Source organism: Melanerpes formicivorus, unplaced genomic scaffold, assembly GCF_026170545.1.
Source record: "Melanerpes formicivorus ecotype bairdi unplaced genomic scaffold, bMelFor1.0.p_v2 SCAF_50, whole genome shotgun sequence".
In the NCBI taxonomy this organism is placed as follows: Eukaryota; Metazoa; Chordata; class Aves; order Piciformes; family Picidae; genus Melanerpes; species Melanerpes formicivorus.
The window spans coordinates 1052624-1069470 of NW_027142402.1; the positions used below are offsets into that span (position 1 = coordinate 1052624).

General features: G+C 57.1%; 1 protein-coding gene across 12 annotated transcripts in view; it reads right to left on the reverse strand.

The window, feature by feature from the left end:
- Window positions 1-1629: 1629 nt before the first annotated feature.
- USP45 (ubiquitin specific peptidase 45) overlaps window positions 1630-16847 on the reverse strand; it is a 38775-nt gene continuing 23557 nt past the window's right edge. For 3 of the 12 annotated variants that reach the window (XM_068160428.1, XM_068160429.1, XM_068160430.1), the window contains exons 9-18: window positions 14848-14935; window positions 13291-13372; window positions 11387-11478; window positions 8939-8995; window positions 7310-7453; window positions 5681-6350; window positions 5014-5111; window positions 4589-4675; window positions 3815-3968; window positions 1630-2658 (exon numbers count right to left, since the gene is read on the reverse strand). In XM_068160428.1, coding sequence (XP_068016529.1) covers window positions 2525-2658; window positions 3815-3968; window positions 4589-4675; window positions 5014-5111; window positions 5681-6350; window positions 7310-7453; window positions 8939-8995; window positions 11387-11478; window positions 13291-13372; window positions 14848-14935 — 1606 coding nt within the window. In that variant the 3' untranslated portion in view covers window positions 1630-2524. Of the gene's footprint in view, window positions 2659-3814; window positions 3969-4588; window positions 4676-5013; window positions 5112-5680; window positions 6351-7309; window positions 7454-8938; window positions 8996-10286; window positions 11479-12025; window positions 13043-13290; window positions 13373-14847; window positions 14936-16847 lie in introns of those variants that run through there. The other 9 variants (XM_068160434.1, XR_010990017.1, XR_010990016.1 and 6 more) reach the window with 9 other exon arrangements.

Here is a 16847-nt window from a genome sequence, read left to right on the forward strand (position 1 = left end):
TGATTGTGGGCAGCTACAGGGCGGCTGCTGGCCGCCTCCATGGCAGCCGCGGCGGGGCCGCGCCTCTGCCGGCCGCCGGGAAGGAGAACGGCCCGGGCTTGGCGCGCAGCCCCACGTCGCCGGCGAGGCCCCACCGGGAGGCTGAGGCACACATCACTCTGTCAGCCCGGGGCGCGGGGCTGGAGCGCTGCGGGGCAGGCGGCGTTCACCCTCCTGCCTGCGGGCGTTAGTGTAGATCACCCCAGCTCTGCAGGGAGCTGCTAGGCGGGGAGCCGGGAGCGGGGAGCGGGGCTCTGCTCTGCAGACTCGGCGCGCAGAGACGGCTGCCGGGGCAGTGCCGCATGGCAATGGAACCCCCGGAGGAGCCGCACGGCTGCGGGGCTGCTCGGTAAGGCAGCGCCCGCTGCCCGCCTGCAGCAGGGCTGGAGCAGGACAGCTCCTTTAAGCAGTTTGCATTCAGAGTATCCAAACGAACTTTTAAGCCCTCATGAGCGTTACCACGAAGCTGTCCCTGTGTTTAAATGCATGCAGAGAACCCCAAGCCATCCTCTTGTAGCTGGGGCTGATTCTGCAGCAAGGATTGGGTGGTTGCTTTGCTGCATGCACTGATTGCCCTGCAAGCTTTGTGGGTGCCACTTGTGCTGCACCTTGCTGTGGTCAGGACCTCTCCTCTTCTGTGTCACACCTGGTCGCTGTCTGCTTTCAGGTGGATGAAATACTCCAGCTCTGCTCTCCTGCCAGGACTGTGCCACAGAAGGGAACTTGAGTTGGTGCTTGCTGTGACTTGCCCAGAGGTAGTTTTGACCAGCTAGATAAAAAGAGGAGCAGGCTGTGTCTAGGGGCATGAAGGCTATGGGGAGATAAGGAGGTTGACACATTTTAGCCAGCTCCAGTCTAAACATGATTGTTGCCTCTTTCTCGTTGTAGACTCAAGATCTGTTTGGTTGCAGTGCAGATGGCTTCCCTCAGTTTTACTACTTTTGGGTAGAATGAGACCATTTTAGCCTGTGCAGTGGAAAACAGTTCTTGCCTTGGCCTAATTTTGACCTGAAGAGAGGAACATGGAAAAACCCTGTGCCACCTGGGGCTCACTGTGCTGAGAGTGGAAAACATCCCCCAGTGCTCTGAACAAACTCTGGCAGCTGCTTCTCTTATGCAGAAGAGTCAGTGCAGGTGGGATGAAGCTCTGAAGCAGAACTAGGGACTGGGAAAGTCGTGCAGGTAGGTGTGGGAACAGCTGACAGCAAGAGGGACAGCACCAAGCCCCCTCTCCCTGAAGGGGAAGAGAAGGGCAGGAAGAAGGGAGGGCTGTCCCCTACCACAAAGCAAACTGGACAGGCTGGGTTGTGCCAGGAGTGATTTGTATTTAAGGAACTGCTCATTCAATAAATTAATCACCACACAGCTTGAAATGAGTCAGCAGATTCTGATCTTCAGCTCTCTCTGTGCTGTTCTCTGGGAGGGAAAGGAGAAATCACCCAAAGAGGCAGCAGCTCCAAGCAGGGCCCAGGAACAGCTTCTGCCCCTGGGCCGCCTGCAGCCCTCCAGTGAGGCCAGAGGGCAGGCCAGGCCCAGGCCAGGCCCAGGCCAGAGAGCAGAAGCCATCACTTCCTGCCCAACTCACACACACAGTGCAAAAATAAGGTAGAGTTTATTACTCCTGAGCAAAGTCTTCAGGAACAGACAGACAAACTGATGTCACAGCACTCCCCCACCACACACAAGCTTGGATCTGTGCCCTGGCAGCAGGGGGAGGATAAAAATGTACTAAATACAGGAGAGGGATTTGCAGTTGGCTTTCCAGCAGCTCCACTGACACTGCCCATTGCTGGAGGTGTGGTGTGCACAGCCACCTCCCCGTGGCAGGCTCTGCACACCAGGGGCTCCCTCTGTGAGCCCAGCAGCAGACTGCTGGAGAGGCTGGGTAGGCAGCTCAGGACTCTCACTCTGCAGGGCTCTGGTTTCCCAGCCTGCTCCCAGCCCCAGCACTGCACCCACAGGCAGCTGGTGGCACTCCACTCTGGTAGCACTCTGCTTCCCACTGACTACACCTGGAAGCAGCAGGGCTTGGCAGGTGCTCGTTTGCAGAGCCCTCAGCAGCTAACACCCAGCCCAGGGCTGGGAAGGCTCTGGCCTAGCTCACAGCAAGGCTTCCTGGGGTTCTGGACAGCAGCAAATCCAGGCACTTAACACCACCAGTGTTTCAACTCTCAGCAGAGCCAGGGGTCACAGCTTCTCTTCATGAAGATCAGACCCCAGCTTCACCCAGACCTCGGGAGGCTAGGAGAGCGCCTGACATTCTACCAGCAGTGGGGCTGAACAAAGCCAGGCCTGGGACATGTTTGGCAAAGTGCATACTGCAGGAGAACCATTCAGGAACTTCTAATTGCTTGACTGAACTTCAGAGGCCACACAGGAGAAACTCTTGCCAAGATAAAGGCACAGTATTTACAGGTACTCTTAGCACTGCAGCTTAACTAAGATCAGCTAGCCACTAGCAGCTGCTGAGATAGACTGCTGGGGGTTAGAGCAACAGCCTCTCATAGAAGAGGAGATATGCCTGGGCATTCAGAACTCTGGCTTCTGGCACCACCTGAACATGGGCATCACTGACATACACCCACTGCCCTCCTGAGGCTCCCAGGGCTTCTCTGAAACCTGAAAGGCAAAAGCAGAAGGAAGTTGGCTGCTGCCTGGGTGTCACCATCCAAGCAAACACAGTGGGGGTTTCCACACCAAGAGCAGCTGCTCACCCACAGGAACAGCTCCTCACTTAGATGCACTCCAGAGTGTCTAGACTGACACTTCCAGGCCAAAAGGTACTGCAAGAGAAGCTGCTGGGGGACACCACTGACAAATGTGTGCTGCCATCACTCCTGAGGGCCAAAGGCACTGCCAGCACAGCTGGCTGAGCCCTAGCAGTGAGGTATGCCAGCACACAGACAGTCCTGACAGGAAGCAAAAATCCTCCTTCAGGAGCTGGTCAGGGCAAGATTAACCCCACAGAAGGATCTGATCTGCTCTAATAACCACTGCAAGGGCAGCAGGAGGCTGAGGGAGGCTTCCCTCTCCCTTTCCAAAAGAATACCAGAAATTGTTCTCCTGGGAACTGAGCCTCAAATGCCCAGGGACACTGCAGAGGGCAGTGCTGGGCTCTCACTGCCCCACACCCCACACACCCCACACCCCACTCCCTTTCTTCCCCTTACTCTGACAGCTCAGCATTCTGCCCTCCACACATCACTCCCTAACAGGGTCCATCCCAGCACCTTCCTTCACTGCTTCTCTAAAGCACAGGGATGAGGACAGGCTGCTGAGCTCCAAGCAGCACCAGAAACCCTCCAGCAAACCTCCTGTCCCCCACAAAGCAGTTTCCTGCTGTTCCCATGGGAGCAGAGTATTCCAGGTGGAAGCACTGAAAGATGTCCCTGCCTCAGGTGTGTGCAGTGCTCCAACAGACACAAATGCCACTGAAGTGGTCCTGAATTTGGCTCTCAGGACACCTGAAAATGCCCAGACAGGGATTCACCTGGAGATACCATTTGGAGCAGGAAAGAGAGGAGAGGTTTCCACCAGTTCTCCCCAGCTGCCCCAGAACTCCACTGCTCCCTCAGCTCTAGGTGGGGTTGATGGAGAAGCAGCATGTGCTGGGGCTAACAGGGCACAAAAGAGAACTCATTTATGTGGCCCCAAGAGCAGCAGAATATCCTGAGCTGACACAACCAGCTGCTCTCCATCCCCTCAGGGATAAGCAGCTGGAGCCAGTGGCTGCTTTCAGTTCTGCTGGCAGGGCAAGGGAGCTGTTTGTACATACCCAGAACGTTCCTAGTGGCATTCATCTGCTCCAGTAGCTTCTTGGAGGGGGTCCTGACTTTGACATAGGCTGTGTAGTGCCCCCCCCTCATGGACCCACTGTGCTCCACGATTCCATAGAGGCTGTACAGCACTCTGGCTCCATCTGCAACGTTCTGCACACACACAACAGACACTCATCAGCTCCCAGCCCATGGACACAGCTCTGTAACTTGTGGCATCCCAGACTCAGAGAGAAAGCCCTTTCAGCTATCACACCCAGCCATCACCCAACCACCAGGGCTGGGGCTAAACCCTGCCTCTCAGCACCACATCTCTGCATCTTCTGAGTACCTCCAGGGATGGGCATTCAACCACCTCCCAGGGCAGCCTGTGCCAGGCTTTGAGAGCCCTTTCAGGCTGCAGTGAGGTGGGGGTTGGTCTCTTCTCCCAAGTAACAAGTGACAGGAGGAGAGGAAATGGCCTCAAGTTGCCCCAGGGGAGGTTAGGGTTGGACATGAGAAGAAACTTCTTCCCTGAAAGGGTTCTCACAGCCTGGCCCAGGCTGCACAGGAAGTGGCTGAATCCCCACCCCTGGAGGTGTTTCCCAGAGGCAGAGCTGTGGTGCTGAGGGCCATGGCTTAGCCTCAGCCCTGGCAGAGTTAGGGAATGGTTGGAGTGGATGCTCTGGAAGGGCTGTGCCAAGCCAAACGATCCTGGGATTCTAAGGTGCAGTTTAACTCCTGCTCAGGACAGCTGTTGAAACACAACAGAAAGCAAGCTCTGGAGGGGGTACCTTGCAGGAGGCAGCACAGAAGGGTGCCAGGTCTAAGATGAGAGGGAAATCCACGTGCCTGTTCACCTTCCGCAGGCTCAGCCCGGCCTGGAAGAGCCAAACACAAGCTGTAAGTCAACGCTCCCAGGAGGCCTTCCCAAGCTGAGCTCTGTGGCTCTGACATCAGCACAGCAGGGTGAGACTGTGGCTGCTGCAAGCACTCTGTGCCACCTTTCCCAGCCATGCCTGAGGGCTGAGCAGAGGTTCCCCTGGCTCCATCTCAGCAGCCAAACGCACCCCGAGGCCATCAGAGGCCCCCGAGTGCGGTCCCAGAGCCACAAGCACGCTTCCAGCAGTGCTTCCGCCAGCTGCCCATGGAGAGCAGCAGTGACCCCTCAAGGACTGCTGGCTCAGCAGGGCAAGGGAGAAGGCTTTGGGCCTTTTACCTGGTGGAATCTTTTCAGGTGGAGAATAAGGACAGCAGGAACGGAGGAGATGAGGAGCTGCTTCCGGGCGTTTGTGTAGACTCCTTCCAGCTTCCTCTCTGCAGGAGTGAGCAGAGAGCCATTGCTCAGGTGCAGCAACCTGACCCCACCACACAGCACACACTGGGGGCAGTCTCTAACCTGACAGCACAGAGAGGTGCTGCAGGGACCTCCTGAGAATCCCACCTGATGTGGTGAGCCCAGCAGGCCAGGGGAGTTCTGTGCAGCAGCAGGAGAGTCCTCGCTCACCCTGCCTGCCTCCAGCCCTGCCCTGAGTACGTGAGCTGCTAGGGCTGCAGATGGAAGTATTCCTCTCAAAGCCAGGGTGGCAATGAACAGGAACAGCAGGGAAGGCTGACATGGCATGATGCACCCCTTCCTTTGCTAACCATCCTTAAAGCACTGCTCTGGGATACAACCAAGGACAGCTGCAAGCCCCCTCCAGAGCTCCAGCTCCCACCACGTCCTAATGAAATGCAGCCCTGCTGCCTCTGCAGGGGGAGGCTTGCACTCCCTACAAGCAAGCCCTGCTTGGGGAGATGTTTTCCATGCAGCCACCAGAGGGAGGCCCAGACTGGAGCCTGGGTTTGAGCAGCCCCCGGTGCCCAGGCAGACACCAGCCCTTTACCTGTGGAGTTGGTCTTCCTCTGGTACCTCTGCTTCCTTTCCGTGCAGCTCTCGCACAAGAGTTTGTTGTTGCCCATCAGGAGCTCCACAGAGGTGAACTGGTAAAGGCAGGACTGCACAGAACACTCCTTGGAGCTGGTTATGTAGCTCTGGGACAGTGTCTGGAAAGCATTCTGGGGGCTCTGGGGCAGGGAGGGTTTGTCCACCGAGAGCAGGGAGGTGTGGGGCAGCCCCAGGGCAGGGTCCCCGCGGCTCGGTCTCTTCTCCTCGCTGACGGCACCGCAGAAGCCGAGCTTGGCCATGGCACTGGCAATCACCTCCTCACTGCTGGGCCCCGCTTTGCTGTGTGCCATTTTCATGCTGAGGTGGCCGATCTGCAGAGCAGAGGAGGTGCAGGCTGGGCTGGAAGCCGCTTGCTTCAGGGCGGTTTCGCTCTCCGAGGCTTCGCTGTCGGCGTCGAAGCTGCTCTCGGAGCGGCTGGCCTCCCTCTCGCTGCCCTCTGTCTGGCTGCCGTTGACACTGCACTCGGCACCGCAGTCTCTGGAGCGCAGCGCGCCAGGGCCAGCCTCGGGCTCCAGCTGCTGGCCCTTCTCCTGCAGGATGACAGGACCTCTTCCTCCCTCCTTGGCAGCAGCCCTCCGGGCGAGCCGTCTCTCCTGGTTCAGCTGGTTCTGGAAGCGATGGCAGCAGTGACAGAGGGAGGGCCAGGAGCCAGAGCTGTCACCTAGCACAGCCTGGGAGACCTGACAGACTCAGAGCTAACCATACCTCACAGAAGGGATCTCTGGGGACCACTGGGTCCAACCCCCTGCCAGAGCAGGATGAGCCAGGGCAGGTCACACAGGAACACATCCAGAAGGGTCTGGAACGTCTCCAGAGCAGGAGACTCCACAACCTCTCTGTGCAGCCTGCTCCAGGCCTCCAGCACCCTCACCACAAAGAAGTTTCTCCTTATGCTGAGGTGGAACTGCTGCCCCTTGTCCTGTCACTGGGCACCACTGCAAAGAGCCTGGCCCCTTCCCCTTCACACCCTGCCTTCAGATACTTACAGGCCTTGATCAGATCCCTTCTCAGCCTTTCCTCACCAGATGTTCCAGGCCCACCCAACATCTGCATGCTGGGTGTCAAGAGCCTTTTGTGTGCTTGCCTTGAAGCCCTGCAGCTTGCCCTCCCTCTGCCTGCCTCCAGGGAGCCCTGCCCTTTCCTGCTCTCCCACCTCTGACACCTTCAAGCCAGTCGATTTGCTTAAGATCTTTTCTAAGCCATTTAGGATTAGAAACCTACACCCCAGCAGCTGAGAGCTTTATCCTGGGCTCAGATCAGCACTTGGCCCAGCTAGCTGTGGGCACTGTGACAGCTGCAGTGGCATCCACTTAATCAAGCTTGAGCCTCTAAGGGCTTCTCAAGTTGAGGCTCATCCCCTGGCTCCTCATCAGAGCCCTCAGCTGGTGAGCAGAATTCCCCTCCCTGGCTCCAGATGACTCACTGCTCACACTTCAGAAGATCCCCTCCACACTTTAAAGCAAGCCTGTGTCAGCCACATGCCTACAGCCCCAGTGAGAGAATCCCCAGCCCTGCTGCCCCAGGAATCGCAGCACTCAGAGCACTGCCTCGTGGCAGTCTTCCTTACCTTATCCTTTGTTCCAGCCTGCTTCCTGCCCAGTTTGGGCTGGCTGTTGAGTGCAGTGAGAGAAGCACAGCTGTACTGAGCAACATCTGCCTCCTGTGCACTTTTACCTTTGCCTGTCCTTCCCAAAGGCACAGGCTTTGCAACCTAAGGAATCAGAGAGAAAAGTCAGGGCAGGGCAGGTGCCTGTGGGAGCTCCTCTGCAGCCTAGCTGGGGTTTCACTTGGGAAAACAAGACCCTATCTAACCCCAATAGCTGCCCCTCAGCTGGGCTTTAAGGTTCCTTTTTGCTCTGTTCATCACAAACACACTGCCAACATCCCTGAAGGGTCAACTGAGAGCCACAGGAAAGAGGAATGGTACAAAGTTCTGGCACAGATCAGGTTACCTCCTCTAGAGCTCTACAAGCATGCTGGTGGCAGTGCTGTCTCCAGGCTTAAGCATCAGAGAACTGCTTTGGTTGGGAAAGCCCTTTAAGATCTTCCAATGCGACTATTCTCCAGCTCTGCCAAGGCTGGGGCTAAGCCATGGCCCTCAGCACCACAGCTCTGCCTCTCTGCAGCACCTCCAGGGGTGGGGGTTCAATGCACAACTGCTAACAGCCAACAGGTCCCACAGGGGAGCCAGGGAGCAGAGGCCCAGCTCCACCAACTGCTCTCAAAGCTTCCACTGCCACAGGCACCTGCACTCCATGCTGCAATGAAGATGAAAGCCTCATGAACACAGCTGGTGTCTGCAGAAGGGCTGAGGTTATGCAGCTGAATGTTCCCCCTTCAACACACCCAAATACAGGCAGGGTGGGGAAGGGCAGCTCCCAGCCTACCCCCACCCCTCCAGTGAAGGCCCCAAGTCCCACAGACCCCAAGGTTATTCCTTCAAAGCAGCACAGCTCCTCTGCAGCTCATCACAGCATGGTGGAGGTTGGAAGGGACCTCTGGGGATCATCCAGTCCCATCCCCCTGCCAGGGCAGGGGCACCCAGAGAAGGCCACCCAGGAACACATCCAGGTGGGTCTGGAACACTTCCAGAGATGGAGAGTCCAACAGGGGCAGTCTCCACCCCTGGAGACATTCCAAAGCCTGGGCAGCCTCTTCCAGTGCTCCACCACCCCTGAATTAGAGGAATTGCTCTTGGGATGTCCAATTCTGTGCCTGCTACCCCTTGTCCTGGTGCTGGGCAGGACTGGTGCCCTCCTGCTCTGAAATGCCACCACCACCACCACAGCACCTGCCCAAAGCCTCTCACTGTCTCATCCCACAGGTACACCTCAGCCCAAGGCAGTCAGCTTCTCCAGATGCCAGAATCTAACCTTCTTGCCCTTCCACACAGAGCTCAGAACCAGCCTTGGCAGAGGATACACCAAACCCACCACTGAGTGCAGCCCACCTCAGCTCTCCACATCCTCTGAGTGCCAGTGGCCACTGGTGCCAGGCTGGGCTCCTCTCCAGCTGTTTGCCCTTCCCACACTGTGTCACAGCCAAAGCAAAGCACAGCAGTGCAGCAGTCAGGGACAGGGACACACTGCCAGGCCTGGAAGCCAAGCTGTGCCCATCCACACCAACACCTCCACCAAGCTCTGGGAGAGCAATCCTCTGGAAGCAAGAGTGAGTGGCCACAGGCTCTGTTTCTTACCCTCTCCTCTATTATAGGCAGTGAAAGATCAATGAAAGGTTCTTTTACTGTTGAAATCTTGAAGAAAAAGAGAAAATGCAGATTAAATGGGAAGAACATTACCCAGCTTCAGCACACAGCTCCCTCCTGAACAGCAGTTAGCAGCAACTAGACAAGAAGCTCATTAGGTACAAGCAGGATGCATCAAACCACAATGAAGAACTTCAGCTACTGTGGGCCTGGGGCTTCTTCCTAATGGAATCTAAGTTAGCTCTGGTTCCCTTCCTGACACTGCCCAGGACTTCAGCAAGGAGACACAAGGGGCAAGGCACAGACTGCACCTCCAGGCACTGTGGGGCTCCAGACAGGTTTTCAAGGGCCTTCTAGATGGTTCAGTGCTGCAGAAAGCTCACTGAGCCTGGACCCTTCTGCAGGAGGTGTCTGACCTGCCCTGCTCAGCAGCAGGGGCTGGGGACTGCCAGGGAGGTGGCAGGTCCTGACCTGGTGCTCTCAGAAAAGACTGTCAGGCTTGCTGGCTGGAGCCAAAAGCTGTCTGAGAGGCTGGCACCCAGAGCAGACAGCAGTCACTGCTAAATGGACCCAGCTGCTGGGGGGAGAGGACTGGGAAGGACCAAACAGCTTTCCTCTCTGTACCCACCCTGGCCTTTGCCTGCCCAAAGCCAAAAGAAACCTCAGCTGAAGCTGGGAGTATCTGGCAAACCATAGACTCACAGAATGGCTTGGGCTGGGAGGGGCCTTAAAGGTACCATGGGCAGGGACACCTCCTGTGTCCCACCTTGTAGCTGCTGTTCCTTCTCCTGTCACTGGGCCCCGCTGAGCAGAGCCTGGCACCTCCGTGCTGACACCTACCCTGATACTGCCAGGCACTGAGCAGATCCCCTCCCAGCCTTCTCTGCTCCAGACTGAACAGCCCCAGGGCTCTGAGTTTTTCTGCTCAGAGAGATGTTCCAGTCCCTTCCCCATCCTCACAGCTCTCTGCTGGCCTCTCTCCAGCAATGCCTGCCCCTCTCGTCCCTCCTGCTGTGCCTGTGACCCTCTCTCCCGCCTGGGACACTGAGAGGGGCTGTAGGCTCCCTTCTCCCTGGCATGGGAGGGACTCAGCTAGATCTAGGGTCTAGGATGAAAACTCCTGTAAGGAACTGCCTGAGGGGAGCTGTCCACACAGGGCTGCCTCTAAAGGCTCAGTCTGCGCCCACAAGCACCAGCCCAAAACCTCTCTGCCCCTGCAGGCGAAGCACAGCCCGTGGGAACTCCTCCTCTGAGGGCTACAGCCAGCAGAGCCCTGAGGCCTGTGCAGGCAGAGAGACAAAGATCCAGCAGAAGTCAGTGAGACACACCAAATACAAACAACCTCTCTTCTGTGTGGGGTCAGAGTTCTTCATTGCTAGCAGCACCACAGTGAGGTGTCACCTGCACAGCACAGACAGGGGTCGTTACCTGGGCCTGCAGCCTGGCCTGAACTAGTCAGGCTCATCTACTTATCTCTATGACATGGGACACAGTCCTTTAAGGCTGTAACAGGGAATACAATCATCTTTCAAGGCTGTAACAGGGAATACAATCATCTTTCAAGGCTGTAACAGGGAATACAATCATCTTTCAAGGCTGTAACATGGAGTACCATCATCTTTCAAGGCAAACACAGAATGTAACATCCAGTTAGACAAGTCATGCAAATCAAAGGCTCTGGTTCATTCTTTTCTCTTCCAAAGTGGAAGCTTCTAAGGGAAGCATTGATGATGGAATGTCAGTCAGGTTAATCATGGGAGGACTCTGCTGCTCATTAGGTTATTGTGTTAATTGCCCCAAATACTCCCAGATCAAAAGGCCATTGGAGCATTTCCCCACTCCTACTCACTCAAAGGATGCCAGCCCCAGTTTTCAGGTATGGAATCATGGAATGGGTTGGAAGGGAGCTCCAAAGCTCATCCAGTCCAACCCCCTGCACTCAGCAGGGACATCCCCACTGGATCAGGTTGCCCAGAGCCTTGTCCAGCCTCACCTTGAATAGTTCCAGGGATGGGGCCTCAGCTACCTCCCTGGGCAACCTGCTGCAGTGTTCCACCCCCCCATGGCCAATATATACCCCAGCAAACACACACCCCAGAAGAGCAGGCAGGAGGATTCCTGCTTTCAGGCAGGTGTTCCCCCACACCCAAGCCAATCGGTGTCACAGGGATGAGGGCAGAATTTGGCACCTCCAGCCTTAATCTGATGTCAAATCAAGCTCAGTGCTTGAATCCCTTTGGCATTGCCAGGCTGGGGAGGAGAATGCTTTAAGAAGGGATAAATCATTTGGGAGGAGAAACTTGCAATCAGGTTTTGGTGGTTGGTTTGGTTTTTAACAAACAAAGGAGCAAGTATAAAATTGAGAGCCCAATTTTATACTTTGCAGACAAGGTGATCAACCCAGGAGTGATCTGTCCCACAGCAAAGCAGAATACCTACATGTTCACATTCCTCACACATGACAGTGCTAGTCAATTCACCAACAAAGATCCTATCTATGAAGTTCATCTTCACACCCTCTCTTCCATATGCTGAAAAAACATTTGCCTTTTTTAAATGGGAAAGAGAAGACAACCCCTGGCACACCAAAAGCACAACAAACTGCCCCAGGGACATCAGGAAAAGCAACAGTTTCAAAGCACAGCACAGTCACCTCCCACGCTGCAGCACCTCCACATCTACATCCTCCAGCCAGAGGCTCCCCCTCGAGCCTGCCCTTCCCCTCCAGCCTGCCCTTCCCCTCGAGCCTGCCCTTCCCCTTCAGCCTGCCCTTCCCCTCCAGCCTGCCCTTCCCCTCCAGCCTGCCCTTCCCCTCGAGCCTGCCCTTCCCCTCCAGCCTGCCCTTCCCCTCCAGCCTGCCCTTCCCCTCCAGCCTGCCCTTCCCCTCGAGCCTGCCCTTCCCCTTCAGCCTGCCCTTCCCCTTCAGCCTGCCCTTCCCCTCGAGCCTGCCCTTCCCCTTCAGCCTGCCCTTCCCCTTCAGCCTGCCCTTCCCCTCGAGCCTGCCCTTCCCCTTCAGCCTGCCCTTCCCCTCGAGCCTGCCCTTCCCCTTCAGCCTGCCCTTCCCCTCGAGCCTGCCCTTCCCCTCGAGCCTGCCCTTCCCCACCTACTCTGACAGAAGCATGGTCACAGAATCCCAGAGTGGCTCAGGTTGGAAGGGACCTTAAGGATCACCTGCTCCAACCTCCCTGTCCTGGGCAGGGACACCTGCCCTGAGCCCAGGCTGCTGGAGGCCTCATCCGGCCTGGCCTTGCACCTCCTGGGAGGGGGCAGCCACAGCCTCCCTGGGCCCCCAGAGGTTGTCACTGCCTTTGGATGGTTCTGCAAACTAGAGAATGCTAAGGAATGAAGAGGGAACTCTACCAAAGTGAGGGCTAAGGCTGTTCCAACCCCTCTGTATCACAGAATCACAGCATGGGAGGGGTTGGAAGGGACCTCTGGAAGCTACCCAGCCCAACCCCCTCCCACAGCAGGGGCACCAGAGAAGGTGACACAGGAACACATCCAGCTGGGCTGGGAGTGTCTCCAGAGAGGGAGACTCCACAAGCTCTCTGGGCAGCCTGCTGCAGCGCTCCTCCACCCTTCAGTTACAGAAGCTCCTCCTCATGCTCAGCTGGAGCTGCTGCTGCTCAGCTGTGTGCCTGTTCCCCCTCCTCCTGTCACTGGGGGCCTTACCTGCTGCAGATCTGGGAAGGGAAACTTCCAAAGCAGCTTCACTATTACCAAGATTTCAAATTAAAACTCAGTGCCTGAAATGAGAACTTCAGGATAAACACAGAGCCACAGAAACCACTCCAGCACTGACGTGGAACACAGCCTCCTGAACCAGCTGCCCTGGCTCTGTAACCACAGAGTGCCTGCAGCAGCAGAGGTGGGAAGCAGTGGAGTCCCTCCCTTGGGTGCTCTGAGGCCTCAGCCTGACAGGCTGCTGGGCCCCTCCACTATCACCTGGAAAGGTTGGAACAGATGATCCTTGGGGTCCTTTCCAGCCAGGCACTCTGGGATTCTGTGATCAGTCAGCTGACAGAGAGCAGTTCCACTCCTCTGAGCCAGGCAGTAACCGCGGCTCGGTGACACACCCCAGGGTGCAGCAGGCTGCTTTAGAAGACAAACTGCCACTCCATCTCTCCCGAAAGGAGGCATTTTCAGCGCAGTGGAAGCCTCTCCCCCGCAGAGCAAGCTGCAGGCTGTGAGCCGAGCAGGCTCTGAGCTCTCCGGGCTGCGGAGAGCGCACTAGGGGGCACTAGAACAATGCTGCATTGCCGTCCCGGCCCTGCCGCTGCTCTGGGCAATAGGGACTCAAACCCGGCTGCCCTGGGAAAGGCTTTCACTACAGACTTCCATACCTTTGACTTTCCTTCTGGTCTCCTCATCTGCTGTCTTAGTAGTGGGATTGTTGAATGCCTTCAAGATACCCGTCTGAATACGCTGCAAGGCAAGGGAAAGAGAGGGCGATCAGCTGGGCTCTCCAGGCAAGCACCTAAAGCTCTCCCCGGGGGGGCCAGCCTGCAGCTCGGCCCCTGAAACAAGCTGCTGCTCTGGGTATGCACCAAGTGTCACGGCTGCAGGAGCTTAGCCTTAGCAGGTAAGCAGCCCTCAGGAAGGGAGCTGCTCAGAGCTCAGCAAGCTGAGGGTTCCAGGGAGCAAACATTGTCCCTTTCTCCTGCTTCTGGGGGGAAACCTGCTGAGGAATGGACTGATGGAGCTGACACTCCTGAAGGCAGCTAAGTGTCTTTCAACACCCTGAGTGCCATGCCTTGGGGCAGTGGTTTTATCTCTCTTTATTTTCTAATGCTGCACACTGCAGCAATGGTTCCTTAGAAAGAGGAACCACAAAGATGCAAACTGCTAGAGGTGGCCCTGGGTGGGGATGTGCTGTGTGCCTCAGACCCAGAACCACAGAACTCTTTGGGTTGGAAGAGGCCTCCCAGCTCATCCAGTCCAACCTTCAACCCAGCCCCACCATGGCCACTAAACCATAGCCCCAAGTGCCAAGGCCACAAATTCATGAGCCCCTCCAGGGCTGGGGACTCCACCACCTCCCTGGGCAGCCTGTGCCAGTCCCTGACCACTCCTGCAGCAAGGGAATTTTCCTAATCTCCAACCTAACCTTCCCCTGGCATTTCCTCTCCTTCCATCACCTGAGACTAGGCAGCAGATACATGCCATGGGCTGGTACCAGCAGCACTCAGCCCAGCCTCCCACAGACCTCTGCAGGTACCCCAAGCCCTGCATGCCAGTGAGAAAAGCACAAACAGCTCTCAGCTGCAGGCACCAACAGACACCTCCAGCGTGTCTGGTGACAGACAGCGCCGGGGGTTGGTTTCCAGCTCAGGCAGCCATCGGCCCAAGCCACCCTCCTACCTTCCGAGTGTGTGACCTGGCGTGTGAATTAACTCCAGCGCCCCCAGCTCAGCTTTGTTCATCTTGAAGCCAGCACCACACTAAAAGGACTAATCAATAGGTAATTCATGAAGTCGAGCACCCTAAATGGGTTGAGGGCCATAAGCAAGCCCTTTGTGGGCATTAGTGCGTTGAACCATTTATTTAGGTCACAGAAAGACACAGCCCTTGAATGGGCAGGGGCCGGGGACAATGGCAGCAGACATTAATCAATTAGCAGCAGGGTTCTGCCACTTCAGGCCCCGGTGTGAAGCCATCTCCAGCCCGCATTGCTGCAAACACAGACGCGGTGTCACCTTTCCAGGCCGAGCAATAAGCTCATCCAAACCGCGCTGCCGCGGGTGGCTCTGACGTGCGGAGAGGCAAAGCTCAGCGCTGCTGCCGGGACGGGACACAGGCCCAGGGCAGCGGCCGGGGGCTGCTCCGGCTTCGCACTGCCGCCACCTGCTGCGGGCTGCGGGCTTCTCAGCAGGGTTTGTAAGGAGGCACTGAGCCATCACCTTGGTCTCTTCAATCCTCATGGCATCCAACAGGTAGTGCAGAAGCTCCTGGCTGTCCTGCTGCTGGAACCCCTTAAATCGAGGAGCCCTAGGAGAGAAGTGGCAAGGAATGAAGTTTACATTGGGAGGCTCTTCCTGAGACACATCAGGCTCCTGTTGGATGGCAGGGCAGCAAGCCCTGCTGGCCCTGCTGGGGCTTTAGGAAGCCCTGGTGTGGCTGCAGCCACACCACCACGGGCACACTGCCATCTGGGTCACGTTTTGCCCCTGCTGGGGATGGCTTTGCCAGGGGAGGCTCATCCACACCAGCAGCACCTTCCTGAGACTGCAGCAGTGCTGCTGCACCACCAAGCACCCCCAGTGACTGCTGCTGCTACCTCACCCTTCTCTCCCACCTCCCTCTTCTGCTGCTGAGCTGTCCAAGGCAGGACAAACAGGAGGACAAAGGCTCCAGAGCCAGGGCAATTCTTTTAGGGTCTGTTCAGAGCACCAGCAGCATCTGCATGACCCTCCCAAGCCATAAGTGGATGAAGATCTGTTTCAGCCTACACTGCCACCCACAGCAGTGATGGCTCAGCCAGCTGCACTGGGCTAACACTGCCTCAGCCTCCCAGTGGCACAGAATGGGTTGGGTTGGGTTGGAAGGGGCCTTCAAGATCATCCAGTTCCAATGCCCTGCCATGGCCAGGGACACCTCCCACTAGAGCAGGCTGCTCAAGGCCCCATCCAGCCTGGTCCTGAGCTCCTATTCCCATCTCCCTGCCCACAGAAACTCCAACCTCCTGGCCAAAGCACACCTGTCATGCCAGGCACCTGGCTCTTCTGATCTTTAACTATCCTGATCTCTTCATTGATCTCAGAGCCCTTCACCAGCAATGGGGCCTCAGGGGGTGGGGAGCTGCATTTGCCACCAAACAGCACCCAGCCCTCCTGGGGCTCCTGAAGATTGCTTGCTTTCCCACTCACAGGCTGGGGTTGCTCAGGTTTGCCTTGCAGACATCAGAGGCAGTCAGAAAATGCTCCAGCCATGCAATGTGCCTGCAAGAGCAGAACTTAAAGCTGGGCAAGCTGTCAAGATGCCAAGCTAGGGCACAGCAGCCCTGGGCTACAGGCAGGGCAGCAGCACAGGGATCCCAGCTCTCAGCTACTGGCTGGAGGCACTTGGGGATGTAACTGGAGAAGCAGCTAAGGTGAGGAGGCATCAAAGGTCAGTGCCTAAAATTAAGCAGAATCCATCTGGGCCTGCACATGCAAAGCCACCTGCTGGCACTGCCAGCACTGCACACTGCTACTGCAGCTACAGCCCTGGGGGAAGCCACAAAGCACTCACTGCAACCTTCCTGTGCTCATAAATCCCAGGACCCCAGGCTGTTAGGGGTTGAAGGGACCTCTGGAGACCTTCCAGGCCAACCCCCTGCCAGAGCTGGAGCGCCGAACCCGGCACGGGTCGCACAGGAACACATCCAACCGGCGACAGGGGAGGGGAAGGAAAGGCAGCTCATCCCTGCTGATACCCAGAAAGCTGACAAGTAAAAGCTGTGTGCTCTCCTCTCCTTGAACCAGTGCTTGGAGCAAGCCCCAGGCAGGAGTGGGGCCGGGGGCCGCTGGGTCCTGCTGACCGCTCACAGCTGCGCTGCCATCTGGGAGCCGGCGCCGGCGCCAGGCAACCTGTTGTACCGTGTCAGCAGGGTGATGGAGAGCAGGTTGGACCCTGCTCACGGCCAGCAGTGGGGAAGGACAACTGTGACATCTCAGCTAGCCTCTCCTGCCTCATCTGCAGAGCAGCAGCATGGCTCCCAAGGCGCTCCAAGCCTTCAGCATGACGTGTCCATCGCAAAGGCCGCTGCTGACGGCCCCGGCAGGAGAGGCAAACCGGAGCCCTGAGCAGTCAGAGTGCTGGGGGCTGGAAGGGACCTCTGGGGACCAGTGAGCCAAGGCAGGGTCACCTAGAGAAGGTCACACCAGAAACACATCCAGGAGGGTTTGGAATGTCTCCAGCA